The sequence below is a fragment of the Fukomys damarensis genome, unplaced genomic scaffold, assembly GCF_012274545.1.
Source record: "Fukomys damarensis isolate Sample0158 unplaced genomic scaffold, DMR_v1.0_HiC HiC_scaffold_31, whole genome shotgun sequence".
NCBI lineage: Eukaryota > Metazoa > Chordata > Mammalia > Rodentia > Bathyergidae > Fukomys > Fukomys damarensis.
In genome coordinates, this window is record NW_022900943.1 from 11,640,840 (window position 1) to 11,668,600 (window position 27,761).

Below are 27,761 nucleotides of genomic sequence, written 5' to 3' on the forward strand. Positions count from 1 at the left end.
GGCATGCTCCACTGATATAGGAGAAAATATAACCTCCAACCTGCTAGATGTCAGATACACCCAAGTTCGTGTCCTTCCCAATGGAAGAATGAATTCTAAGGAACAACAGTAGTTAAGAATAGGAAAGATTTCAAGAGACAGGAGGGGACCTGAAAGTGGCCACAGAGGTCATGTTTTGAGGAATATTTTACTGACTAAAATTATGAAGTGGGTACACATGTGGGCCAAATTATAAGTATTAAGGTCACGAGTAGTGCTGCTTAGCTGATGTTGATCTACCAGGGAAGCAGGTCACAGAGCAAGAGTGCATGGAAAGGCGATTTGGGGAGAGCTTGTGGATGCTCTGGCCACCCAGCTGAGCGACTGATGTCTGTAGTGATTCAAAGGACTGGGTGGTTTCATTACAATATAATTTCCAGTTTTCATTCATCCCTTAGGAAAGTATGCAAGTCTGACCATTGTGATTTTAATCTCAAGGCCTTGCCTTTTCAGTTGCGCCTCTAGCCACAATTTCAATGCTCTTTTTTATTGTTTGTTTTGTTTTTTGAGACAGGATCTCACTATGTAGTTGAGACTGACCTGGAACTCACTATGTAGCCCAGGCTGGTTTTGAACTCACAGCATTCTCCTGCCTCTGCCTCCAGAGTGCTGGGATTTACAGGCGTTTACCACCACACCCAGCTTTTTTTTTTTGTTTAAGGTGTTTTCCTCTTTGACATTGTCTCCCTGAAGGGCTTGGCCCTGTTTGACTGCCTGTTAATTTCTTTTTTTCTTGTACCAGGGATTGAACTCCAGTCCTTGTGCTTTTGAGGCATCGGCGGTACCACTGAGCTAAATCCCCAGCTGTGCCTGTTAATTTCTGTCTAACGTAGCTGCCTATACCACTGGGCCCACAGGTGGTAGAATCTTAATAAGGTGTAGAAAAGCTCATGCCAAAGACTGCGGGAGTTGAGCCTGAGGGTGCTTTGCATGACCAAAAGAGCCCAAATAGCGCAGCCTCTCAGGAATGGCTGATCCAACTGCCCTTATTAGTTTGGTAAGGTTGCCATAACAAAGCCCTTCGCTATGGATGCTTTGGGCATTTATTTTCACTGCTCTGTAGAAGGTCCAAAATGAAGATGTGGTAGGGTTGGCTCCATCATGGAGTTCTTTTTTGAGATAGGGTTTCACTATGTAGTTCAGTCTGGCCTTGGGCTCACTGTGTAGCACACTTTGGCTTGGAACTCTGGAGATCTTATTTTCTCAGCTTTCCAAGTGCTGGGATAACAGGCATATACCACCACGCCCAGCTTCCATGACAAAGTTCTGAAGGAGAATTTGCTCCATGCCTCTGTCCTAGCTTCTGGTCCTTGCCGGCAATCCTCAATTTATAGATAACTCACTGCAGTTTCTGCTTCTGTCAGACTGTAGAGGGCCGCAATTCAGCAGGATCTCAGTTTAATTTCATTGTATCACTCAAATTGTATCAGTTTCCAAATAAGATTACAATTATAGTACCAAGGATTGGGGTCTCAGTGTATCGTGTCTGGGGAAGCCACAGTTCAATTCTCCACACTTGGCTTATCTGCCTTCCTCTTGGACCACTGTGCTGGCCTCTGACCATACGTCCCCATGTCCAGGGTCTCCCTCTGTACCCTTCCCATACCGATAATTGAGTAATCTTTCTGTGATACAGAGTCATATTATTCTCCTGTTTGAAAATGTTCCATGAAATGACTTCCAGATGCTAAACTCTTGATTTGACTGACAAATCTTTTCATTTGGGACCTGGACTTGATATGGGGAAATAGATGGAACTCCCCAACCTGGTAGAGAACCGAAAGGAATTCCTGTTCTCTAAAATCCTCAAGAATGAGCTGGGCGTGGGGTCTCACACCTGTAATTCCAGCACTAGGGAAGACACAGGCAGGAGGATTGCCTTGAGTACAAGGCCAGCCTGAACTACATAATGAGTTCAGGGCCAGCCTGAAGTACAAAGTGAGACCCTGTCTCAAAAAAACACCCCCAAAAATAAATAAAATTGAAGAATGAATTCTAGGAACAAGAGGTTAAGAGTAGGAAAAATTTATTGATGGAAAGAAAGCTGTCTGAGACGGAAGGGGTACTGGAAAATGGGTTGCCTGCTCCCCCAACTTCTCAAAGGTATTTTATGGGACAAAGCCACAAGGTGAGGTGGGTTCAAGGTGGAATAAAAGTACAGTTAACTACTAAGATTACAGGTACAGTCGCTTAGGTAAAATTGATCCAATGAGAAATCACAAGGTGGACAAAACTATGAGCAACCTATAAGATTACAACAAGTGTAGTCCCTTAGGTAGTATTGATTAAATGGGGATGCAGTGGGGAAGCAAGTCCCGTAGCAGGCCTACAAGAAATGAGCAAGATATTCATTAAGGGGTGGGTCAGGATCTTCAAAGATAATCAATCCCCCCAGGTGATGGATAACTATTTAGAATATCATGCTATTTGTCCTTGTTCTACATGGGTGTGGTAGTTTCTCTCCTTTTACAATGCTGGCCTTCAGTGAATGTCCTCCATGGGCTCCTTGAGGGCTGACCAGGCCTACAGGATACCTAATTAACTTACCTATCTACAATAGACCCTTTGTCCCAAGGGCATAATGTGGAGCAGGGACCTTTGCTTCCCACACAAGATCTTAATTGAAGCTGCCTGTCTCCAGCTGTGCCTGCCAAGCTCTGCTAATTAATCTCACCTCCTACTGGGCTTCTGAATCTTTCTGCCCCAAGAAGATTATCTGTGGTGATTGAGTATCCTGAGTGATCTTTTCTACCCATGCTGACCTTGCTTTTCTCCTTGGAAGCTGGTTTATTGTGCTTTCACTTATTAACTTGTACTGGAAAGAAGACACGCTAAACTTCCTTGATGCTGTTGAATTTTATCTGTTCTTAGAACTGATACTTATATAACTGTCTTCTTCTCTTTACTTATTCTTGTGAAAGTGTGTTAAGTAGGAGTGTGTGAGTGTGTGTGTGTGTGTGGCTGCGGTGGAGGATGAAAAGTGTTTTCTCTGGGGAGAAAGAAATATGAATGAGAGCAATATTGAGGATTCAGTTGGGTTAAAACACTAGAAAGCGACTTCCTAGCCAGTTTGCTGAGTTAGATTTTTTTTCCCCCAGTTCTAGGAATTGAACAGGGCTGTCACACATGCTGGCCAAGAGCTCTACCACTGAGTGACATCCCCAGTCCTTCTTACTTTATGTTTGAGATGAGACCTGAGTTGCCCAGATGGGCCTAAAACTTTTGACAGTTGTGCATCGGCCTCCCATGTAGCTAAGATTACAAGGCTGACTTAGATTTCGCTGTGCCTAGATTTTTCTCTGAAATAGCAACAATAAAATCAATTTAAATGGTTAAGTGTCTGAATCCCAGACGTTTGCCTAAGCAGTTGAATTTTAGTAGCATGTCTGTCTTTATGCAGAGGAACAGAGAAAGAACCCCGTGATGTTGCTTATATCTAAAAGTACCTTCAGTGGAAGTGCTATACCTGCAGTGGTAAAGTGTGGAATCTGGAGTTAGAGAAACTGGATTAGTAACCCTTTCATTTCAGTCCATTTGACCTCAGGCAAGTGATCCCTTTCAAACCTCAGTTTCCCAGGCTGCACAAAAAGCTTTCGTGTAATTCCTGACAGAAATCGTGCTCAGTAAATGTTGGATGCTATTTCTTTCTTTGCTACTGTTTTGTTGTTTTTATATAAATGACTCAAAAGTTCTGCCCTCATGGACTTTGCAGTTCTTACTTAATTAAGTCCCTTAATGGGAATGCTGGTAAAAGTGCATGTGTGTTTTTCATTACAACTGATAGCTTTTCTTGTTGAGTAATAGCCTTTCATATATGAGAAGATGGGAATTGAGCTCGAGACAGGAATACCCAACTAAACTTTTATTAGAGGATGGGATGTAGAGGACAGGGTGCCACAAGCAGTGGGGAGGAGCTGGCTGGGTGAGGTTTTATATGGGCAAGGTGTCATAAGGGGGTGCATAGAGGAGGTAGATGTTTGGCTGCAGCCAGAGGTGAGGTTTAAATCCATTGGCAAGTTTAAATTTCCGGTTGGAAGGACTAGAAGTGGGAGAGCTTTGTGGTGGGAAAGTTGGGTCTTTGTTTCCCCAGTGATTTATTATCTGCCAGGAAGAGACATTTAGGATGTGGGGTTTGGGCCATTTTATCTAGCAGAGAACTCTATCAATAGCCCTTTTGGTGACACAGAGAAAATGTCAGGAAAAAAAAAGAAAATATCCAATTCAGTAGAAAAATTCTAGAAAAAAACCACATAGGTTTTGTTTTGTTTTGTTTGTACTGGGGATGGAACTCAGGAGCTTGGTACTTGCAAGGCAGGTGTGTCACTGAGCTAAATCCTCAGCCCAGGTTTTGTTGTTGTTCTGTTTTTTTAACAGACTTTAACCTTCCCTGCTTCCAGATAGTATAAAGCACTTTTAGAGAGAAATACTACATTTTACTGAGAAGACAGAATTTTAATTTACAGTAAGAATAAAAAATAAAAATAGAACAGACCTGGAAAGAGGCAGCATCCTCATTCCAGTGTCAAAACTGTGCAATTCTGGAAAATGAAGGGCTAGAAAAAGAGTCAGTTTCCCTGGCCAGAGTGGTGGCACACACCAGTAATCTCAGAACTGAAGAGGCTGAAACAGGAGAATTGCTACAAGTTTGAGGCCGGTGTGGAGTACCTGTGAGACAGAAATTACAGAGAGCCAACCTTGAAGAGAAATGGAGTGCTATTGGGGGATTTTTTTTCCTGATTTCCACATATAACAGTCAGTGTTGATTGGATGGATGAGTACATTTTTCATATGTTATGACTGCTTTCCCTCATATAAATATTAAAAACAAAGTGAAGGTTTTAAGCTGTAAATAGAGTTCCCTTCTGAGACATTTTCTCTGACATTTCTCCCTCTCTCCCACAAACAGGTGAAAATGAAATCCTGGAGACTCTGCATGCCATTTCTAGCAAGAACCAGATCTGGAGGTCGTACATCGGGATGGGCTATTACAACTGCTGGGTGCCACAGCCCATCCTGCGGAACTTGCTGGAGAACTCGGGATGGTAATGTGTCTCTGGTGATGCCCAGGAAGGCCGCATGGCACGATGCTTCCCTCCGCCACCTTCCGTGGTGTTTCAGACCCCACACATAAAGCCCTGGCCCTGCCACCGTCTCTTTTCCAGGAACCTTCCCAGTGTTTCTGGTTTGGAAATTGCTTGCTCAAGTGTTGAGGAAATAGAAGCTTTCTTCCAGTTTATTCTCCCAGTCTATTTCTCTACTTCCCGGATGCTGGTGATCTCTTTCCAGTTTCATTTCGGTGCTGTCTAAGCAAGATGTCAAACCTGTAGGTGGGCAGGTTCAGGGCTTCATTCTTCTTTGGGGAACCCGAGATTAAAGTGGGAACCTCAGCCTGTTGTCTTCTGACAGGATCTTAGGGTGATGGATAATCACGTCCCTCTGCTGTCACTGTATATTTGGGTCATGCCCCCCTGAAAGTGGAGAGACCTAGTGTCAGATACTTGGTGATCATACAGCATCGGCTCTGTTGCAAGCGCCTTCTTAGGAAAGGCGGTGGACAGGCTTTTCTCGGAAGGTAAGAGCGGACTGCAGCCTGGTGTGTGAGGCTGCGTGTTCCCATCTTGCCTCACCGGTTAGGTGGGTCAGCTGTGCTTCTCCAGGATGAGTGCACGTGTCCTTCAAGTGTTCTGGTGCCCTCTGGCCCTCACTGACTAACACTATTGAAAGCATCTGAGGAAAAACTCCTCGGCCACTTCCATGCTATTCGGTTGTTTCCCACTGCCCTGGTGTCTTATGTCATAAGGAACCAAATAGAGTGCTGTGGTGTGTGCATAGCTATAATGGGTATGGTGTGCATGGTGTGTGGTAGCTATAATCCCAGCACTTTCTCAAGACTAAGGCATTATTACTTCAAGTTCAAGTCCAACCAGGACTACATAGTGAGTTCAAAGCCAGCTTGAACTATATAGCTTAACTCTGTGTCAAAAAAACAAAACAGGGCCAGGGATGTAGCGTCGTGGTACCATGCCTGCCTTGCATGTGCAAGGTCTTGAGTTTGATCCCTAGTATCCCCCCCAAATAAATAATTAAAACAAATTCCAGTGCTAAATAGATCACCTTGGACTGTGCATGGTGGTGCATTGATTATAATTCCAGCACTTGGAAGGCTGAGGCAGGAGGATTGCCTTGAGTTGAGTGTAATGAGTCCAAGGCCAGTCTGAATTACATAGTGAGAACCTGTCTCCAAAACCAAACACAAAGAAAGAAACACCTTAGACATTCCTTGACATCCCCATCACCCCACAGTGACTGCTGGGAAATAATGTCTAATTACGAAGGAGGAAGTGGTGGGCCTTTCTTTCCTCCATTTTAAAATGTCATAATATTTGAATTGACCTTATTCAAATGATGCTTAGTCTCAAAGGGAAGAAGACTATTTTGTGTGTGTGTGTTTCATGGGATTTTTTTTTGGTTGGGGGGAGGATGGTTCTCACTGTGTAGCTTGGTGTGGCCTCACACTCACAGGGATCCTCCTGCCTCAGCCTCTCTAGTGCTGGGATCACAACATGTGCCCCCACATCCACTGTTGTTTGAGGATATCAGTGTGTACTCCTTTCCAGAGGAAGAGGTGGTGATGATTTCTAGTGATTTGTTTAAGGTTAGTTTGCACCAGAGTTCACCGGAATTCCTAGTGGGCCTGTATGATGTGATGCCAGAGGGAATGGCTGCCCTGCAGCCCGGAGGGACTGAGAACAAGGCTGGGGATTGTTGGTCATAGTGCCACGAGTCAGAGCTGATCTCAGCAAGAGGAGGGTGGCTGCGGAGGAGGAGGCAGATAGTGGGATTACCTCAGCAGGAGCTTTTGAAGTGCCAAGAGTACCACATCTGAGAATCTTACAGCTGTGATTAGGACTCTCATGTTTTGTTTGCTTCTCTGTAAACACAGATGTCCTGGGGAGTGAGTCTCTGCCTTGTCCCAGACACAGTTCCATCTATTGTAGGAGCCGGGTCTGTCAGTGCTGCTGGTCTCCCGCCTTCCTGTGCAGTGTTCCGTCTCAGTATGCTCTACTTGTTTTTAAAAGACAGAATAGGAAAGCAGAATCCTAAAAAAAAAGCCTCTTTTTTCCCTGTGGTGCTGGTAAGAAGAGTTTGGTGAACTCCATGGTTGATTTCAGAATGTGGACCCCGCTTCTTGTCTCCCTTCTAAGCAAAGTCTATGAGGCCCCAGCAAGCAGGCTGCAGCCATGGGCTGCCTCGGACCCGGCCTATAGCTGTAGCTGTGCTCTTGGAGCCGTGCGGCATACTCTCTGTAGGGCTCCTTGGCTGTGAGCGGATGTGGTCGTTTACTTAGGAGTGGCCAGTGTTTTGAGAGGAAGACAGTGTCATTCTGTGCCTTTCAGCCTCTGTTTTGGGCTGCATTTTAAATATTGTTTTTATTCTTCAAAAGCTGATCTGAGCCAGAGAGATACTGACTGAGGCCAGCTCTGATAGGGGGTCGCTGGACACATGGGGGTGGGGACCTCACATTATCACCCTTCTAAATGGTTTCCATAGAGATGGAGCCAACAAATTCCGGTGACGTGAGGTGAAAATAAATGGGCAACATAGCCTTGAAAGAATACAAATATTTGAGCCCTTAGAAGATTATACCAGGTCCAGAATTTGTTTTGTGAGGCCACTGTTCCAAGTTTTCAACTGCTGATAACATCAGTAACTAATACCAGAACATGGGTATTATCTTTGTGGCTTTCCGTTTTGTAAAGTTTTGGCACCAGGATTGAAATGAGAGAGTCTCATATGGATCTTTGTCTCCCGCAAATCCCTACTACCTCCCTCATTCTCTATTCCAAAAGAAAGTCACAGCCAAGGATGATAGCAAAGACTGATTGCTTTGGAATAAATATTACTGCTGGTTGAATATATTAGGCATCCTGTTTGAGCAGAACTAAAACCCTTCTTCGATATGAACATACTTCTATATATATTAACATGTATTTAGAAGTAGGAGCGAAGAATTAGTTGAGATGTAAACATTACAGATCAGATTTGTGTGAGTGTGTGTGTGTGTGTGGGCCTGGGGATTGAAGTCAGGGTCTCATCATGCTAGGCAAGTGCACTACCACAGAACTATACCCCCAGTCCCAAAGGTAATTTTCTTTTATCCCCATAAGTTTCTTTTTTATTTTATTTTTTATATTCGCTATTTTATTTCTCTACTTATTTGTATATCTATATATACTGAATGATATGAGTTCACACTAATACCTCTAATCCCAATTCAGTGCCAGTTTTCATCTTATTTTCCTCAATTTCCACATTTGTTGTTGTCATTATTGTTGATTTAAGACAGAGTTTCACTCTCACTACACAGTTCAGGATGGCCTTTAATTGACTATGTAGCCCAGGCTGGCCCTGATCTCACGGTGATACTCTTGCCTCAGTGCTGGGATTATAGGAATGTGCCACCATGCTTAGTCCCCACCCCGCCCACATGTGTTTGCAGTCCGTAATAATTACATTCCTACGTTCCTCATGGGGAGTTGGTACGTGGATATAACACATCTTAATTCCTTTTATATCCCCTTACCCCTCTTTCCCACATCACTCCATAGACACTATTCTTTTTTTTTTTGTACCAGGCACCAAACTTGGGACCTTACACATGTGAGGCAGGTGGCAGCACCTCTGAGCTGAGCTAAATTCTTGGCCCTAGACAATATTCTTAATCAAAATGTTTTATCTAATTGATGCCAACTCCTGTACACAAGGTGGCAGACACTAGGGTAGCATTTTTCTCCAGAAAAGAATATTGATTTATTGTCTCATGCTTGTGACTCACTGATCTAAGAGTCCTTTAATGGACCACTGTTAAGAGCATTAATACTTGTTTTATTTTAGTGGGGTAAAAAACATATACACTATAACAGTTAAGAGTAAAAAGAGTGGGATTATAGATTGTCATGCTTTAAAAAACCTCACATTTAAAGTTCTCTGCCTTTAACAGTGAGAATTAACATTAATTAAACCCAACAAGCATAACACTCATTTTCAAAAAACCTTCTCTTTTCTATTGTAAATGTTTATTTTAGTATAATAGTAGGCTGCTGTTCATTTCAGTATCTTTCCCTGAGGGATACAGGAAGTAATCTTTGTGTTACCCATTTGATACAATGAACAGCACGGTGTGTACAGCTTTGCAGAAGTGTCAAACCAGGATTTGTACCTCCTTCAGGCTCCCCCTAAATTTGTGTATGATTATCTGAGTATAATACACCCATGCCACTCTAGGATTTGTTTTAAGGAAAGTTTTCTTTTGATTTTTCCTGTAGAAGTACCATAGTTCAGCACAATGGCACATGAAAAACCAGAGTTGCAAATATTAAAGGAGGTCAAAAGTGAATCCTCAGATTACTCATGCATAGATGATGATCCATTATGGTAAAATACATGTTTTCATAACGAGTGGTACGGGTGGAAGATGATGATGATGATGATGATTTTGACATTGGCCATGTTAGCCAAAGTTTCTGTGATAATAAAATGGAGCAGAATCAATTGACACAGACAAAGGGAATGCAGATGAGAAAGAAAACAGCAATATGAGTGCGTATTTGACTAGTAGAAATGTTGCAAAATGGTCATGCAACCAAATGGAACAATCCCATGTTAGAACTAGGTCTGAAAATATAGTGAGGACTGTGGCAAGGGTGAAACCTATTGGACAGAATGCCAGCACTGCCTTTCAATGTTGGAAATTGTAACAGATGAAATGCTACAAGATGTTGTGAAATACACAAAGACTGAAATACAAGTAAAACGTTCTGTATGCACCAATAGCCATACTCAGAAATGTATTTATTATGACACCTCACAGCTGAACTGAAAGCATTCATAGGTCTGCTGTACTTTGCAGGGCTTTCTCATGGTAACTGCAGGAGTGTAAATGACACGGAAAAGAGATGGGTGTGGGCTTGAGGTTTGCAGAATAACAATGACACTGAGAAGATTTAGTTTCCTTCAAAATTACCTGAGGCTTGATGACAAAACCACCCACCAAGGAAAAGAACTGATCAGGTGGCTGCCCATCAGGTCATTGTCTGACAGATTTGTGAGTAATTGCTAAGGAATTTACACACCATCTGAATACATGACTACTGATGAACACTTTGCAGCATTTCATGGCTGCTGTAGCTTCAGGGAGTACATGCCAAAAAAAACCCTTTCAAAATATGGCATAAAAATTTATGTCCTTGTAGATGCAAAGACATACTATTCTTTCAATTTCAGCCTGCCTCACAAGTGCAAGGACCCAAGTTCAATCCCGGGTACCAAAAAAAAAAAAAAAAAGGAAAGGAAAGAAATTTATCCTGCAACTCAGCCACCAGATCTTCATTCATATAGTAATAAACTAAATGATGTTGTGAACAGTCTTGTTGGCTTCCATTTTCCAAATTAATCGAATGACATTTGATAATTGGTTTACTAGTAATCTTAACTTTAAAAGTAATATTAAACTTAAATCAGGATAGGAAACTATACCTAGAATATAATCCTGCTTTCACTTGCAAATATAGCTGTGATACAGAAAGAAAAATGGAAAGAAAATGTACCTGAATGCTAGCTGTAGTTATGTCAGCGGAGCTTTTAGGGCAAAAGCACTCCCCCTAGGGATTCCAACAGGCCAGCCTGGCCCACCTGTACCCTGCTGACCTCAGGGTGTGAGGACCACCGTGCTGCCCCAGCAGGTGTCCCTGTCCTCCCTCACAGCTCTTATGCCACTCTTGTGTGTCCCTTCCAAAGCTGGCAATGCCTACCCCCAATAGAGGAGCACAGACTCCTCAGGCAAGGATGTTCGAGTAGCGGCACTCTCCTGCTAGGTGCTCCGAGCCAGCTCTGAGCACATAATAATGCCCATCAAGGGGGACAGCAGTCATGAAGGGCAGGAAAGGAGCTTCAGTGTGGCCATGTGGGAAGCACAAGTTGAAGATCCACCTTGGAGGGCTGGTGGAGACTGGGGTTTTGTAAGCAAGGAAAAAGAAAGGCAAAATTCACTTTTGAAATAAAAGTTTTTCTATAAAAGAGAACAGACACAAATGCTCGCCTAACGCTACCAGTGAAAGTTATTGTCATCTCTAATGTTTACTAGGTTGCTTGTGACCCTAAAACATGAAATTTTACAATGTGACAGAATTAAGTATCAAAACATAAAGAAGAAATTATTATTATTATTATTATTGGTACTGGTGATCAAACTTGGGTCCTTGTGCTTACAAGGCAGGCAGCAGAACCACTGAGCTAAATCCCCGGCCCAATAAGAAATTACTTTTGTAAGCTATGTGTTAGGGGTTCGATCTTAAATGATTCCCAAATTTTTTGGGGGGGGATTTGAGATAGGGTGTCACTTTGTAGTTGAGACTGACCTGGAACTCGCTGTGTAGCCCATGCTGGTCTCGAACTCACCACAGTGATCTTCCTGCCTTAGCCTCCTGGGTGCTGGGATTATGGTGGTGCGCCACCACGCCCGGCTACTCCCAAATTCTCATAGTAAATGAATCTTTGGTTTGCTTAAAAAAAGAAAAAGAAAGGCAAGGCTCCGCTGTTTTACAATTGGGGATTGCAGTGTCAGTAGACTTGGTTGGGGCTGGCTGATCAGTATGTCAGGGCTGGTGAGGTCCTGGGAGAGTAATCTTGCTTGATTTGGGTTCCCATTGGAGGTGACATGACTGCCTAGCTGCGGCTAAATTTACTCTTGGGGGGATGATGGCTCCTGCTTGGGGCAGTGGCCGCCTGATGTGGTTCTGCTTGCCTGGAATCTGAGGTGATTCCAAGTTTAGGACAATGGCTGAAGACTTTCAGGCATTGTGATTGGATGTCCCTCTATCCTGAAAATGTGGTGAATCTTATCTTTATGTCCTCAGTCTTGAAGGGGATGAGATAGATTAGGAATGTTGAGGGCTAGTAAACTTTCAATGCAGCCACCCCTTCAGTGGTGAGCATGCCTGTGTGCAGAGCTGAGCAAGGCTCTGACAGTTTGAAGGTGCTGAGGGAAACAGATGAAATGAAGGCAGAGCTGCCCGGCCTTATCCTGCTGTCAGTTACCCTCCAAGCATCTGCAGGTGCAGCTTCAAGGTCCCGATTACAGTTATCTTGAAGTTTGGGGATTATAGTAATTTTGTTTTTTTTCAATACTGGAGGGCTGGGAATTTGGCTCGGTGCCACTGCCTGCCTTGCAAGTGCAAGGTCCTGAGTTCGATCTCTGGTACCAAAAAAAAAAAGTTATTGGAGTTTTTAAAATCTTGTTACAGTGAACATGTATACCATTATCATTAAAAAGTTAGACATACAAAAGGTGGTTAGTAATGGTAGAAGATGTCTTTAAATTTTACTTATTTGATTTTACAAAATTATAAAAATGGCATTGTAGTATTTTATATTTTAGTATAAAATTAATATAGCAGGCTGGGGATGAAGCCCAGTGGTAGAACATTTGCCTAGTATGCACACAGTCTTGGATTTAGTCCCTGGCACTGTGAAACAAAAGCAAAACAAAAAAATTAATACAGCATAAGCACTTTTTAGTGTTTTGAGACAGGGTCTTGCTGTGTAGCCCCAGCTGGGCTTGAAGTCAGAGCGATCCTCTGCCTCATACTCCTAAGTGTTGGTATTGCAGACAGATACCACCATGCCTTGCTCTACCATTCCCCTTTTAGTGGACACTGAGTTTTTTGCTCATTTTTTCCCATTACATTCAGTACTGTGCTGAATTGTTTTCAAACATTGCTCTTTGTATATTGTAGACCTTTCCCTGTGAATTTATTAAATCGTTCCTGTTTCTCAGATGGACTAGTTAGCATGTGCATATTCTTCTCTGTATCTGTCTACACATCATGTAGCAAACAGTTCTGAGCAAAGGGAATGTTTTACAAGTTCAGGCATCCAGGCGCATGGCGGGAGGCTGCCGGGTGTGAAGGTCTTGCCGATCTGATTGTGCCTGCTAATGACCACACCTTTTTTGTGAGCATTTCTGCTCACATCCCCCTTTTAGTTGCTTATGTATGCCATATATTATATGTTTCATTCATTCCTATGTACCACCCACCTAGAATTTGGCAAATTTACATTTATAAGCTAAGCTGTTCAAGGAATTACTGAAACAAAACTTACTCTGTGGTGCGTACATACACACACGTTATGCCAATTAAAACTGCAGGAAATTACTGGAGAAGCTCGTCTTTGTCCTGCTTGCTAAGACAGCCTGTCTGCCCCACTCCCCCTCAAAGACCAGATATGTGAAACAAAAACAAGTTCAGAAGATACTGATTTCAAACTCTTTAGGAAAGACAACACAAACAAATGGAAATATCTTGAGTATGGTTAGCAGAACAGCACAGAAAGGAGAAGGGCTTGGAGAATGAAATCAAAGCAATAAATAAATCACCAAAAACTTTCTCCTAAAAATCTGGCGTGGAAAACAACAATAGTGACGTGGGTCAGGCCCGGGCCACCCTGGTGGTGCTCGAGAGAATAGGGTTTTCCTGAGAAGGTAGCAGCTCTGTCCTGAGTCCTCGCTCACCCTTTATCCTCTCCTTATTTTCTTTAAAAGGCATTTATCTCGCTGAAATGACTTTATTTATTGTCTCTCTCTGCTCGTCACAATATATTCTTGTGCCACTCTGCCATAAAGAAGGGTACATCTGAGCCATTTGTAGAAAAACGGGCGCACCTCGAGACCATAAGGTTAGGTGAAGTAAGACACACAAGTGTTGCATGATTTCTGTGATCCGAGGAAACAAAAATACAAAAGAAAATAAAGATGGAGATACATTTATTGCAAATGAGAAGTGGTCACGTGATGGAGAAAGCAGGGAGGGGCGGAAGTAAAAAGAATTAAGGTGTGTTGTGCACATGGACCGAGTCCCCACGCTGACTGCTCACCATGTTCTGCAAGCAGGTACTAATGAAAACACATTTGCTTGGAGGTCAGGGACTGCTAACCATATTGCAATAAACCTGAGTCGTTCCTGGTTCTAAGAAAATACGTATAGGAGGGAAGGGGGAGTGGATTAGATACAAAAGAAACAAGCTGTAATATGTACATGTAACCGCTCCCCAAGATAATCACAAACTGCACAGTTGTAAAAATGTACTGATAATTTTTAAAACCCCAAATAACTTATAGATGAATGATAAATGAAAAAAAATGGTGAGGGAACTAAGTTGGTTCATCCACATATCTAAAGCCATGTTCACAGCTAATCACTAGAAGACCTATGATTACGATCCGTGTCTGTATGGCATAGTCATTTGCGTCCCTGAATTTCATTAGCCACAAACTTAGTGTCCGTACACATTTAGTGATTGGATAGAGAAAATTTTTAAATAGATACGTTAATTTCTTAGCATATAGAATGTCTCCTGGTTAATATAAAGCAAAGGTATGAACGTTTTGAGTATTAGAGACTATGGTTTTGGATGCTTAGCCTGTTGTAGATGTGAAGGATGTATTTTATCTAAAGGAGGGTAATAGGAAGTGAAATTTCTGTTTATAATATAAGCTCAAGTGAATTTTTAAGGGTTGCTTAAAATACATATATACAGTAAGGTCATGAAAACAGTAATGTAATATTATAAAAGCATAATTTGGAACAAGAAAACATAAGCACTGATTATCCTCAGACAGGTAAGCTTGTTGCTGTCCTATGATTTGTAGTCTCTTGTTGTACTCTGGTTCCTTGAGACCTGTGGAGAGAGGGTGAGGCACCCAGACAAGACCATCTCTGGGGAGGATTTCGGAGAATCACTTCCGCTTTTATTGTGTTGCGTTACAGTTTATAGAGCATACATCTGATTTACATAAGGGAGGAGATGGGCAGAAAGGGTGTGGGTGGCATACGAGATTGGCTGGGCCTAGAGAATCATCAATCGTTGGGGAGCTAGAGGGGTGCAGCAAGCGTGTCCAAGAAGGCTTTCTACACACCGGTTATGGGCAGCTCGCACGCCCTCTTAGGGTTCTATAGCTTGCGACTGGACTTTGGTGTGGCGCACCTTACTTAGCCAGGCTTCTGGAGTGCCCATTATGATTTAACTCCTGTCTTACTTACATGAGCCGGAAGGGAAGCCTACTGATACCCTGCATATTTCTTGAGATTCGGGCACTGAATTCCAAAGGAAGGCATTTTGTGAGCTCCTCTGCGTATCATGGCCACAGTGTGTTCACAGCCTTGTGCTTCTCTCCCAGGGTCACCCAGTACACTCCATACCAGCCCGAGGTGTCTCAGGGGAGGCTGGAGAGTCTGCTCAACTTCCAGACCATGGTGTGCGACCTCACGGGCATGGACACAGCCAACGCCTCCCTGCTGGATGAGGCGACTGCAGCTGCAGAGGCCATGCAGCTGTGTCACAGGTGAGTGGCATAGCCCAGGACTCCCGGGAAGGTGACGTCCTGAAGTTGGTCTCCTGCTGTGTGTGAGCGCAGGCTCCAGTATCCTGATAAGTGCCCAAGGTCTTGCCACACACACTGGCATGGCACACACTGTATATATTTGTGTGTCTGAGAGACGTTCTATGTGGTTCTTTTTTTTTTTTGAGACAGAGTCTCATCTTGCTGTGTAGTTTAGGCTGGCCTTGAATAGCTATGTAGCCCAGGCTGGCCTCAAACTCATGGTGATCCTCCTGCCTCAGCCTCCCAAGTGCTGGGATTACCGGTATGTGTCTCCACACCCAGTTCTCATTGTGGTTTTTTAAAAAGCCACTATTATTGCAAGTTATATAAGACAGGTAGTATTTCATGTTCTCATTGCAAGTTATATAGGACAAATATTTCATTTTCTCTTACATAATATGAAGTTCAGGGATGTTACGGCAACATGGAGATATTACAAGGACCCATGCACTCCTCACTGCCATCCTTAGATTTTCATGGTTAATAGATGACTGCTTAAGCTCTAGCTACACTGTCTGTACTCAGAAGCAGAGGGAGAGGCACAGGACTGCTCGCTAAATAAACCTCTGTGTGTGTGTATGTGTGTGTGTGTGTGTGTGTGTGTGTGTGTGTTTGGGTGCTGGCAGAAATACACCCAGGACCTCATGCATGCCAGCCAAGCTTCTCCCACTGAGCCACACCCCCAGCCCTTCCAGCCCCCACTTTCTTTTGTGGTATTGTGAGTTGAAATCAGGCGTTTGCACTGACATCCCTTGCCCTTTTTATTTGTCTGTTTTGAGACAGGGACTCACTGAGTTGCCAGATTGCCCAGGCTAGGCTGGAGTTTGCAATCTTCCTGCCTCGCCTCCCCAAATACAGTACCTGGGATTATAGGTGTGCGCTACTGGGGTTCAGGTCCTATTCATAAGCTTTTTTTTTTTTTTTTTTTTTTTTTTTTTCAGTGTTTGGAATTGAACCCAGGGCCTTTATACCACCTACATTCTCAGCCATTTTTTAAAAATTTTCTTTGAGACAGAGTTTTGCTAAGATGCCAGATTAAGCTCAACCTTGTATTCTTCCTCCTTTAGCTTCCCAGAGTGCTGAGATTACAGGTATGTGTCAATCATGTCTGGCTAATAGACTCTCTCTCTTTTTTTTTTGAGACAGCGACTCACTGTGTAGCTCAGGTTGGCCTCAAACCCTCAGCAATCTTCCTGCCTCAGCCACCTGAGTGCTTCGATTATAGGAGTGTACCACTATGCCAGGCAAATAAACCCTTTTTAAAGAATTTTTTGGGCAGGTGATATAGGTCTGTAATCCCAGCACCCTGGGAAGCTGAGGCAGGAGGATTACAAGTTAGAACCCAGCCTGGGAAATTTAGTGATTTAAAAGACACTGCCAAAATAAATAAAAAGTAAATAAATAGACACTGCCTCAAAATATAAAAGGACAAGGGATATAACTCAGTGAGAAGGCCCTTGGTCCAATCTTGAGTACAAAAAGAAAGGGATGGGGAGCCCCTACTGGAAAGGGAAGGGAAGCACCTTTCACTTATGGTTCAGTGACCACCCCTTCCTGCAGGTGGCCATGGGAAGTAAGATTTTTAAATAAAGCACAGTGATGCTCCCGGTGTATTGGGGTTCTTTTACTTTAGATGAAGGATGGATATTGAGAAGAAGTGGCAATTTCTAAAGTAGTTGTGTAATAAGTATCACCCTCATTTTTTTTTTTTTTTTTTTTTTTGGTTTTTTGAGACGGTCTCACTATGCAGTTGAGACTGACCTAGAACTCACTATATAGGACAGGCTGGTCTCAAACTCACAGTGATCCTCCTGCCTCAGCCTCCTGAGTGTTGGGATTATAGGTGTGTGCCACCATGCCTGGCTGATATCACCCTCTTTTATGGAGAATGTTGTACTCAGATCACGTGTCATTTTCTTAGGTTTTTCTTTTCCTGCTTCACAGTACATTGTGAACATCTCCATTTCCTTGGTCAGCTTCCAATAATATGCCTTCTGTTGTCTTCTTGGTAGGACCCATTTGCATGGATGTAGCATGATTTACTTAGCTTCCTCTCTGCTCCCACTTAGTTGGTTCCCACCACTTACTGTTACAGCAGTGTTTCATGTACATCCCTGTGATAAGTCTTAATCACAACTTCAGTTTATTCCTGAAGTCACATTTCGAAAAGCAGTTTCAGGGTCCTGGCAGAGTTGTTCTACACACACACACACACACACACACACACACACACACACCCACCTGGATTTCCTTCTCTGCCTGTGTCCACACCGCAGCTCACCCTCCTGTTGGAATTATCGTGTGGATTGTAGTCGCCTGGTGCGGAAATGTGCGCCCTCTCCTGGCACATCTGCCTCGGCTCCCGGGGACTTGGGGCTGCGGAGATGAGGTGTGGGAGTCAGCAGGCCAGGCTGGAATTCTGCCATGGAGGCTTCTGCTTCCTGAGTGGCTTCGGGGCAAGTTCAGGCTCTACCTTCCTGCTGCACAGCAGCCACAGCATGCCGCCCTCCAGCAGCTTTGGTTCCTATGCTCAGCGTGTCCCTGATTTTCAGCTCTTTTTTTCCTTTCGCCATCTCACGGCCCCCCACCCCCGCCTCTTTTTTCTGTGTGAAAGCGTTCACCTTACACTTCAGAAGCTGATGGTTTTCCATATGATGTGCAGTTTGCTGAGAAACGCGAGCGTCAACGGGCTTCTCACTGTAGACGCTTGCCTCACTTCCTCTTCATTCTCGTCCTCGCTGTCTCCATTTGATTTATCCTGTGAAAGCAGCCTACACAGCTTAGCTGGTTTTTTGTTTTGTTTTGTTTTGTTTTTGAGACAGGGTCTTACTATGTATAGTTCTGGCTGGCTTTGAACTCGTGGTGTAGCCCAGGCTGGCCTCAAACCTGAGGTGATCCTCCTGCTTCAGCCTCTCCAAGGGTGGGATTATAGGCGTGTTCCACCACGCCCAGCCAGTTTATTGTGTATCTCTCTGGGAAATTAAATGTGTAGCACAATACACACATATACCTCTCCCACCTACAGATGTGCTCATGATACCTGCACCATTATGTGTCCATATTGGGTTTTGTTTTCTGAAGAGCTCCTGGGATTTGGATCCTTTTTGTGATCTCGCACACATCACAGCCTGAGTCTTTTCCCTTCTTCTATTGAGTGAACACTTGATTTAGATAATTTCTAAATGCTCCTTTGGCAATAAAATTCTAAGATGTTTTAGAAGAACTTATTTTGCTGTTTTTAATTTTCACTTGTGTCAAGTCATTGCTCTTTGCTTTCATCTTCATATACTTTTTAAAATAAGCTTTAATTATTTTAAGACTGATTTTGTTAAATGGGTTTGGATTGGGAATTGGATTTAACTGGTATTGATTAGGATATACCATAGTTACTAATGACTCAGATCTTTTCTACTGTGCTCAGACTTCCCCTGAAGACCGCATGTGTTCTGCATTCTCCAATTTTTTTTTTTAAAGTTTGTGTTTGAATGTGCTTTTTCTTTTCAACAGACACAATAAGAGGAAGAAATTTTTTGTGGACCCTCGCTGCCACCCGCAGACAATAGCTGTTGTCCAGACTCGAGCCAAGTAATTGCGTTCGTTTGTATATTGAGCCCTGGATAATAATGTTCTCATCTCTGCTGCTGCTCTTTGCCCTTCCTATCTGGTTGGAGGTCAGCCAGCTTTTATTTGGGGTTGTTGACTTCACTTTCCCTTTTACTTTTTCTAGTGAGTTCACTGTCAGATTTGGGAAACTTCATGGTGTTGTTGCCTTTTCTTTATAGTAAGTTAGCATGCCATTTTATCTTCTTTTGCAAAAAGAAAGAAAAATTTTAAAACAATTCCAATAATGTTTTGGAAAGTTTGAGGAACAGAGGAAAATAGAACTCACAACTGTTGTAATTTTTCTGTATTTCTGCAAACATATTTTTAGGGAATCCACCCAGCACTTCATGTAATATGATATAGATTAAAGCATGTTGTGTTTCTTGTTTTTATTAAGTTTATTGATACATTTTAGGTACACAGTATGATGACATTTGTCATTGGGAATTTGTACTTGTACATGGTATATATTGGTTCTCATTTTTCCCATTCCCCTTCCCTCCCTGCAACCCCTCCACCACTCCCTATTTACAGAGACTTTGTTTCTGTTTTTTCCTCAATGTGGCACATCCACCACCACTTGTGCGTATTTGCTTTCTCCTGTAGAAGTGTTGGCCATTCTCTCTCCACCCCATTCTGCTGTCCCTTCAGCAGGGCTTTCCTGACCCACAATCATGACAAGTCTTCTGTTCTTGCCGTGGAAGGACCAGTTGGGGGTTGGGATGGTCCTGGGAGGATGCAGAAAATGAACCCTGGCTCACCAAAATGGAAATGTAGTTAATTTGTTTACCCCATACATGAATGCATGATTCTTCTTTGTTTTACATCTTTGCAGATTTTGTGGAGTTCTCATTGAGCTGAAGTTACCCCATGAAATGGACTTCAGTGGAAAAGATGTCAGTGGGGTGTTGTTCCAGTACCCAGATACTGAGGGAAAGGTGGAAGACTTCACAGAACTGGTGGAGAGAGCCCAGCAGAGCGGGGTAGGTGCATTCCAGCTTCTTCTGTCCATCCTTCTTCAGGTGTCTCCAGTCTCCTTAGCACTGTTGAATGGAATGGTAGCGGTCCACTTCCTACCTCCCTTCTCTTCATTTTATGTACTGATTCCTGACACACCATAGGCACTCAGAGGATATTTATTGAATGAATGAATGATGGATAAGCAACAGCTGTTCACAGAATCAGACCAGGCTCTGCCAGTCTGCCTGCCGGGGTGGACAGGCACGGTGACCTCTCTCCACTCGGGGAAAGGTGACAGCCTGGACCCTTCTCCTTTCCTCTCCAGAGCCTGACCTGCTGTGCTACTGATCTTTTAGCGCTGTGTGTCTTGAGGCCCCCTGGAGAATTTGGGGTGGACGTTGCCCTGGGAAGCTCCCAGAGGTTTGGAGTGCCACTGGGCTACGGGGGACCACATGCAGCTTTTTTTGCTGTCAGAGGAAACCTGGTGAGGATGATGCCCGGAAGGATGGTGGGCGTGACCAGGTGACTGCTCCTGTTCCCTCCCCGCGCTGTCCCTTCTCCCGGTCACAGTGTTGATTTTTTGTCTGAATTTAATGGGGTTGTGTTGGGTCAGTTAAGGAAATGGAAAGCAGAGATGATGAAGAGGAATCTGAAGTTTAAACTACTACTTCTCAAGCACCATTAATTAATTCGTACGTATTTGAAAAATGTGTACAGAACATACTAGTACTGTCATTTTCATGGAAGTGCATTCATTTGGGTTGGTGGAAGCTTTGCAAGATGGAGTATTTAGATATGCTTCGCTCTAACCAGTCTGTTCCCCGAAAGTATTATCCTGCCACATTGTTGTGCAAGAGATTTATAAAGCACACCTTGAGTGTGAGCCACAGATTTTAGAGGCTCCTGTCACTTGGCCATTCAAGTAATTTCTTTTTTTCTTTGAGTTTTAAAAATCTTTATTTTAAAACACTTAATATGAGCATAATAAAAAACACAAGAAACAACAAAGTAATTCAGTCATAAGCAGCTTAGTTGGCTGTGTCCTGGGTCCCGTGTGTGCTTACACAACAGGCCATTTTGTATGACTTGAGATTGTACAGTGTGTGTCATGCTTTTCCACACACTGGGGATATTCACCAATTCAGAATCCCAAAGCTACAAAAGTATTTTTGATAACCAGGAATATACTATAACAAATCAATCTCACACATTTTCTTTCTGCAAGGCAGGCACAGTACCACTGAGCTAAATCCCTGGCTGCCCTCAAGTATTTTCTAGATAAACTTTATGGAGTGCTTCTTACTGATGAAGCATCTCAGAATAAGAATTTGGAGGACCTTGGCATGGTGGTAAATCCCTGTAATCTCCACAGTTCGGGAGGCTGAGGAAGGAAAGGTGGAACTTCGGGTCCCATCTGAGCAAGACCCTGCCCCAGAAAACAGAAAACTATAATAAGGGCTGGGATGTAGCTCATTGTGAAATCAGCAGTGACAAGAAAAGCAGCTTAGAAGAATGCCAGAATGATAACTGGGGAAATTTAGCATAATCTTCTTGCTAAAAGCTCGATTTTATGAACATAAATGAATAATTGGATTCGTGAATAATAAAGATTTAAAATACTCAAAATTTGTGGCAAAAAATAGCAGTTTCATTAAGCATTCTTATATCAGCTTGCTTTTGTGATGTCTCTTCACCAGTGGAGATGAGGCAAAGGCTTTTGTAATTCAGAAACTTTGATATATGAATTATTGTTGGTGATTTTCATAATGAACTTTTAATTTTTCTGAAAAATAGACTCAAATTTTCTTTTTAAAAAAATGTTGGGCCAGGGATTTAGCTCAGTGGCACCATGCCTGCTTTGAAAGCACAAGGTCCTAAGTTAGATCCCTGGCTGGTACCAAAAAAAAAAAAAAGTTGGCTTTCTGTATAGTGGACATGGCCACCATTGCTTTTTTGGTTTTTTTGTACCAGGAATCAAACTCTGGACCTTCTGCTTTCTAGGCAGGCACTGTGCCACTGAGCTACATTCCTAGTGCCCCAAAAATTTCAGTTGTATTAAAGAGGAAAAAATTTTGAGAAATAGTGGTAAGACAACATTTTTCTTTTTAAATAGCCAGTCTTTATACTTCTAGTACAGAAATTGTAATTTCCCTTTCCCCTTTCCCCTTTGCTGTTGCTGCTAAGAAGCTTAGAGTAAAATTGAATTCTCAGCCACCATCATTATGTTAGGCAGGGTAATTCCTGGGAAATTTCTTTTCTTCTCTCCTTTTTTTTTTTTAGATCGATACTCACTATGTAGTTCAGGCTGGCCTTGAATTCAGGGGATCCTTCTGCCTCAGCCTCTCATGTTCTGTGATTACAAGCATTTGCCACCAGCCCTAGGAAATTCCCTTTTGTTGTTGTCATTAAATTAAAAAGGAAACATTGAGTTTAATGTAAAGAATAAAACCACCAGAAATTGTTTAAGAACAGTGGAGCAGCCAGGCGTGGTGGTGCAGGCCTATAATCCCAGCACTCGGGAGGCTGAGGCAGGAGGATCACTGTGAGTTCGAGACCAGCCTGGGCTACATAGTGAGTTCCAGGTCAGTCTCAACTACATAGTGAGACCCTGTCGCAAAAAAATCAAAACAAAACAAAACAAAACAAAAAAACACAAAACAGTGGAGCAAATCAACTCCTGGAAAAGAGTTCATCACCTTGGTGAACATGGTTAGTGGAAGTCTAAAAGAAAAGCAAGAATGCTGCTTAGCTCAAAACGTTGTAAGGTATTTGCAAATCAACTCTCATTGGAGGGGCAACTAGTCTCCCTGGACAAAGAGCACCGGGACACGCCTTTCTGTTGATTTGTATATCTCTTCATGTGTCTCTCCATCAGTTTCTGTAGTAGTCACGGTTCACTCCACGTCTCCCAGCATCTTATTGAATGCTGATCCTAAGCATGTGATCTGCCCTGAAGCTCTCGGTCATTCCTCATTTCCACATAGATCCGCTCCTCCGGCTGAGTCTGCTGAAACCCAGCAGCTCCGCTACAGTGGTGTTGTTTGTTGCTGGTCAATGTCGTCCACCATATTTCTGGAAATTTCTTTTCACTTGTTCTAGCCTTATTGTATGTCTCCAAGTGCAAAGGGAAAAAATCAGTGGGCATTTTAAAAGAGGATGGTTTGGAAATTTTAAAAAAATTATTTACTTTTTAATTTAATTTTTGTGTGTGTGTGCATTGTAGTTCAGACTAGCCTTGAACTCTGTCTCCCGGACTAGTCTCAGACTGCCTGAGCTTCCTGAGTGTTGGGATTACTGGCATGCACCATCATGCCTGGCTAGAAATTGGTTTTTTTTTATAAACTCACACCCAGGTAAATTTGCTGATTAACTTCACCTGGGTAGGAAAGAAGTTGGTGTCCTTTTGGCAATACCCGTTGCTCTGATTGTCTGTGCTAACAAGATGCATTATCTTGGCCCAGGGATGCCACTGGGAAAGAAGTCTACCGCCTTGCTCTTCAGACACGGGAGCAGCACATCCGGAGAGACAAAGCTACCAGCAATATCTGCACAGCCCAGGTAGGTCACACCTCTGACCGACTGCTAAGTGAATGCTTTAGTCTACAGAATGAACTTCTCAGTCACCCGCTGCACTGATCATTCATCCTCTGCCTACTGAACATCGTGCCTGCTAGAAAGAGCAAAATCCTAAGGCTAGAGAAGGCTGTAATCTTGTCAGAACAGAATTTGCATGTTTTACTGCGTTGTGTGTGTGTGTGCACACATTGCCTATGTGTTCACTTCCTTATAAATGCCTTAATAAATTATTAAAATGACGAAGAACAGTATTAGTTTTTATTTAACCTAAAACTCCATCTCCAGGTCGTAGGCTAAGCTTAGAGAAAGAACAAATGGACTACTTTTTATGTGCGCATATCTTAAGTGTGCTCAGAAGTGAAGGGCCCAGGGTGGTCCTGATGGTGGGGGTTGCAGCGCCACTCAGGTCTGAGGGGTGCTCTCCAGGGATGACTTGGGAGGGTGGAGAGTGTTTGGGTGACCGTGATGGTGGGGATGGTCCAGACTGTTCTTAAAGCTGCTTCAGGGCTTGGGTCTGAGGGTTTTCAAGAGCTGCAGAAGAATCGTATTCCAAGTTTTTGAGTGCTTAAAAATTTTTTGCTTCATTCTTGAACAACCATGTGAGTATAAAATTCTCAGATCTCACTTTTTTCTCCCAGAGTTCTTTATTGCTCCACTGTCTTCCGAGATATTTTTTAATCTTACTGTTTTGGGCTTTACTTTTTAAATTTAACAATGCATCTTGGAATTTTATCTTAGTTAACATAGATTTATGTTTGCATGTGATTTTTATCAGTTGCACTTTATTCTGTAGCATGGAATAAACCATCATTTATTTGATTATAGCTCGATTTAATTTTCAGTTTACACAAAAAGTGTAATAAACGTCTGCAACATACATGTATGATGTATGTGTATATGTATCTATATAATTATATAATTTATGTCCAATATTTTTGCAGGATAGTCTTAGAAATGAAATTGCTGAATTAAAGAGTCTATGCACTTGAACTTTTGATAGATGCTGGCTGGGTGTGGTCACACACCACACTACAGAGGCTGAGGTGGGAGGCCAGCCTGAGCTACATAGCAAGACCCTGTCTCAAAAAAAAATTTTTGATAGATTCTACCTTGAAAAGGATTTCATAAATTTTATATGAGGGAAGTGGTAGTGAGGTGGGAGGGGAAGTGGATGAAATAGAGAATAAAATGTGTCAAGTAAATGTCCTAACTCCCTTGGAGGAATGGAATCATTATATTCTGCAAGTGTGTACTGATAAAAGTCTTCAGCTCAGGTTTCTATTGGTTTCTCTTTTTATTACTGCTTTGTAGAAGTTTTATAAAAACTTACAGTATTTATATTTCAAATATTTAGGTTTCAATTTTTGAGATTGGCTCTATCATTTTTTTAAAAATTTGCCTTCATTTTTGAGTTGCATGAGTTTCTTTTTAAAAATTGTTACGAGGGGCCGGGGATTTGCCTCAGCGGTTTTGCTGCCTGCCTCGCCAGCGTGATGGCCCGACTTTGATCCCCGGTAGCCCCCCCCAAATAAAAATTGTTATGAGTCCACATGTGCAGTACATAGTGATTCCATTCCTTGTGGGGAGGTGGTGGATGTATGTAACACATCTCAGTTCCTGTTTTCATCCTTTCTCTCCCTTCACCTCTTGGTCCCCTTCCCATTTGCAAAAGCCCTATCTTCCTCTTATATTATATTTTATTTTTTTGGTACCGGGATTGAACTCAGGCCCTTGTGCTTGTGAGGCAGACAGCAGAACCACTGAGCTAAATTCCCAGCCCTATTTTGTTCTTTATTTGTATTTGGGGTTTCCCATATAGGAGAAATAATTCAGTGTTTAAACTTGTGTGTGTGATTTGTTTCATTTAACATTGTGGTCTGAATCTCAAGGGGCATCTTTATTCCTATGAAAGATTCAAGTTTATTCTTCATTATGGCAGAGTATTACTCCATCATGTGTAAATTCCACATTTTCTTTATCCATTCATCTGTTGATAGAGGCCATTTCTAAGATTAGACATTAAGAGTTTTGTTGCTATAAAAAGAAGTATGCATGTACCACTGTAATATGGTGTTTTGAAGTCTTTTGGGAAAATATCTAGAAGAGGAATAGCTAGGCTGAGTGGAATTTCTAATTTCAGTTTTTTGAGGAATATTCTTACTGATTTCCATAGCAGTTTACATGTTCACCAACAATGCAGAAGGGTTTATTTTCCCCAGCAGCCTTGCCAGTATTGTTAGTATTTGATGTTCCAGCCATTCTTTCTGGAGTAAGATAGAATCTCAGTGTTGTTTTAATTTGCATTTCTCTAATGGCCAGACATGTTGAACATTTTTTCATCCACTTATTCACCATTTGTACTACTTCTAAGAAGTATGTATTCATTTTGCTTGCCCATTGTTTGAGTCTTATTTTTGAGGGGGTGTAATTTGGGGGAGTCTTTTATATACTAAATACTAGTCCTCTGTGGAGTAGCTGGGAAAATTTTTTTCTCATTTTCTAGTTTGTCTCTTGTCTCTGGCTGTTTCCTTTGCTCTGTAGAAGCTTTTTATTTATTTTTATTTTATCTTTTTTTTTAGAGATAGGATCTCGCTGTGTAGCCCAGGCGGGCTTAGAACTCAGAGCAATCCTCCTGCGCAGCCTCCCGGATTCTGGGATCACAGGCGTGTGCCATCATGGCCAGCCGGAAACTTTAATTTGATATGATGCCATTTGTTGATTCTTGATGTTGTTTCTTGTGCAATTGGGGTTCTGTTCAGAAAGTCCCTGCCTATACGTATGTTTTCTACAATTACATTCTTGTAGTCAAGCAAGTTATAAATGGTCCCTAAACATCATAGGAAACGTAGGAAATCTGATCATTTAATTTTGTCTTTGTTTTCAATATTGGCATCCCAAGTCATTTAATTTCTCCCTCCTACTAATAGTCTACTATCATGCTGTTGCCCATGTTCTGAATGCTCTTTATTCTTTTAGGCCCTTTTGGCAAACATGGCTGCCATGTTTGCAATCTACCACGGGTCCCACGGGCTGGAGCACATTGCTAGGAGGGTACATAATGCCACTTTGATTTTGTCTGAAGGTGAGTTGGTTATTTGTTTAAAATTTTGGGGCTAATATGACTGATAAATTTGAATAGGTAAAATTGGAAACTTGGGTGTATGTCCAATAATAAATGTAAAATTAAAGGTTAAATGAGAGACTTGGAAATTTTTAATAGCTATGATAAATGTACTGTTAATATATTTGGTACTGGGGATGAAACTCAGGACCTTGAGCTTGTGAGGCAGGCATGTTTATATTTTTAATAAATCAGTGTGTTATCTCTCTCCACCCTTAAACACAAAAAGGATAAACAGCCTGACAGAAATTAAACTAAAAAAAAAATAAACCATATGTATATACACATACATAAATATATATTTGTGTGTGTGTGTGTGTGTGTGTGTATGGAGAGAGAGCAAGAAAAATAGAAGATAGATGAATAGGAACTAGGGAGAAGAGCAAATAATTCCCCAAATTATTCTCTTGTTTCAAAAACATTTTAATATATGTGCTATTTTGTTTCATTTATATGTTTTTCTTCATTTATTGAAAGCTTTATGATATTATCTGTTTCTTTGTAAGAGTCTTCTTTGTCTATGTCATGCATGTACTCTTGAGTAACTACATTTAAGATTATGATACACAGTGTATTAATTCTCATTATTTTGTTATGATTTTATTTTTCATAAAATAAGAATGAGCAAATGGCATTAAATATACTTTAGAAAGAAAAAGTATATAATAATGACATAAAATTTCAACCTTAAAATATTCAAGGAAATGTCAATTAGAACAATAAAGTAGTGGGCTGGGATTTAGCTCAAGTGGTGCCACCTCCTGCCTCGCAAGCTCAAGGACTCAAGTTCGATACCTGGTACCAAAAAAAAAAAGTAGTCTTTGCCCCCTCACTTTAGAGGTGAAGAAGAATGCTGATACCATATTAGTATGACTTACAGATGACACTTAAACACTATGTATCAAAATCTTTAAATAGTTCCTATAATGGGCTGGTGATTTAGCAGTTGTTCCACTGCCTGCCTTGCAAGCGCAGGGACCCGAGTTTGATCCCCAGTACCAAAAAAAAAAAAAAAAAAAAAAG

At 42.1% G+C, this 27,761-nt stretch overlaps 1 protein-coding gene and 1 pseudogene across 1 annotated transcript in view; one reads left to right on the top strand and one right to left on the bottom strand.

Moving 5' to 3' along the window:
• The window catches only part of Gldc (glycine decarboxylase), a 112,908-nt gene that overhangs the window by 34,634 nt on the left and 50,513 nt on the right, over positions 1–27,761 (top strand). Inside the window, exons 3-9 of the mRNA XM_010610691.3 lie at positions 4,946–5,081; positions 15,275–15,439; positions 18,986–19,063; positions 19,917–20,064; positions 20,367–20,563; positions 23,503–23,599; positions 26,594–26,699. Of these exons, the coding sequence (XP_010608993.1) occupies positions 4,946–5,081; positions 15,275–15,439; positions 18,986–19,063; positions 19,917–20,064; positions 20,367–20,563; positions 23,503–23,599; positions 26,594–26,699 (927 nt within the window). The remainder of the gene's footprint in view (positions 1–4,945; positions 5,082–15,274; positions 15,440–18,985; positions 19,064–19,916; positions 20,065–20,366; positions 20,564–23,502; positions 23,600–26,593; positions 26,700–27,761) is intronic.
• On the bottom strand, positions 22,787–23,109 carry LOC104852884 (annotated as a pseudogene).